Source organism: Cyprinodon variegatus, unplaced genomic scaffold (assembly GCF_000732505.1).
Source record: "Cyprinodon variegatus isolate N-32 unplaced genomic scaffold, C_variegatus-1.0 Scaffold618, whole genome shotgun sequence".
Classification (NCBI taxonomy): Eukaryota; Metazoa; Chordata; class Actinopteri; order Cyprinodontiformes; family Cyprinodontidae; genus Cyprinodon; species Cyprinodon variegatus.
In genome coordinates, this window is record NW_015151071.1 from 212,562 (window position 1) to 214,118 (window position 1,557).

General features: G+C 42.6%; 1 protein-coding gene across 7 annotated transcripts in view; it reads right to left on the reverse strand.

Moving 5' to 3' along the window:
• Nucleotides 1–1,557, reverse strand: part of ralgps2 (Ral GEF with PH domain and SH3 binding motif 2) — a 145,419-nt gene that overhangs the window by 72,616 nt on the left and 71,246 nt on the right. For all 7 annotated transcript variants that reach the window (XM_015392982.1, XM_015392985.1, XM_015392988.1 and 4 more), the window contains one exon: nt 424–507. In XM_015392982.1, the coding sequence (XP_015248468.1) occupies nt 424–507 (84 nt within the window). The remainder of the gene's footprint in view (nt 1–423; nt 508–1,557) is intronic.

Below are 1,557 nucleotides of genomic sequence, written 5' to 3' on the forward strand. Positions count from 1 at the left end.
AGGAAACACACAGCCAGGCAGATGAGCTCCGAGCTAGCCCCAAGTAAAGAAGTGTCAAACTTTTGCGACCCTCTTATATATGTGAGTAGCTGAGGAACGGAAGGCAGGTTACCCACAGATATGCTTGTGAGAAATACATAAAACCATTTCACTTGCAAGGAGACATAAAAGCTGCTCTATAAAAGCTGCCATGATAAACAGCTTCAAAAAGAAACACGTGTGGGAACCGGGGTGATGATTTGAGACCAGGAGGATGGAGATGGAGGGCATGATGGAAAGACAAGCTGACATCTCTTCAAACCTCAGAGGCCAAGACTCATAAATCCCCCCAGACCACAGGAGGAAGAGTTTCCCTTCTTTGGGTTTCTGGGCGAGACGTTAGATCGGACTTGGCTGCGTTTGCAGAGGATGTTTGAGTCTCACCTGATTGAACCTGCGGGTGAAGGCCACGACGTTCGGAGCAGAGCTGTGCTTCTCCTTCTTGTTCCAGCCGCAGCTAGAAAGCTCCTGTAAACAGCAAACCAAATCCAGATTATGCTCCAACTCAAAGGGGATTCTGTTTACACATACGTTTGACTAATGTATTTCACAGGAAAGAGGAGAAGGACCAGGTTATAGCAGAGGAAAACAGATGATAGGAGGGAGGAGAAAGAATGAATGAGTGAAGACAAGACTCAGAGGGATAAAAGAGCGACAGGAAAAACAAACAGCTGAGGTCATCCAGGAACAGGTCTGTTTTCTATATATACATACAAGACAGATTATTCTGAGACACAGAGGAGGAAAAGCTACACGTCTTTCAGCACAATTCAGAACAAACATCCAGGATTAGTTTGGATGCTGAAAAAAACACTCAAAGAAACAAACAAATCAGTGACTTTAAAACAACAAACTGAACTTTAAGAGAATTTCTTCTAAGATTTTGAGAAGTGAAGGTTTTAAAAAAGTTAATGATTCTAGGAAGTCCACAAGAAACTCTGGATATTATTTCAGAAAGAAATTTTCTTCATAAAATGAAGATTATTCTGAACGGCTAATGGCTAAATACACAATTTAATTTCCTCTGGGACTTTTAAATCATTAATGAAAGAGCTGAAACAAAAACATGGGGCCTGCTGTTCCAGGAGAGCTTCTCATGTTAGCCACACAAAATGGATCCTAAACACATAATAAATTAGTGTTAAAGTCATAGGGAAGCAGCTGTTCTAATAGTTGCATTTCTCCCAAGTGGTGCACGACTTTACACGAGGGAATAAATCGAATGCGATTGGTCGATTATCAAGGGGGCGGGATTGTTGTGGTGGAAGGGTCGCAAGCAAGTTTGGTTTTGTCCGATTTGTTGGAAACATCTTGCTAACCGGTTAGCAACTTAGTGCTAGTAGGTTCCCAATGGGAAATTCCATTGGGACCAAGTAGCACTTAATTGGTGACTTAGAAACGACGCTGTCAAGGAACGCTATGGACAGCAGAAACATGCAAGAGGAGGAGAGTTTAGTGTCGGAGGTCGTGGATGAGTCTCCTCCGTCATCCATTTTTTATTTAGAGGAGGAAAGCGGG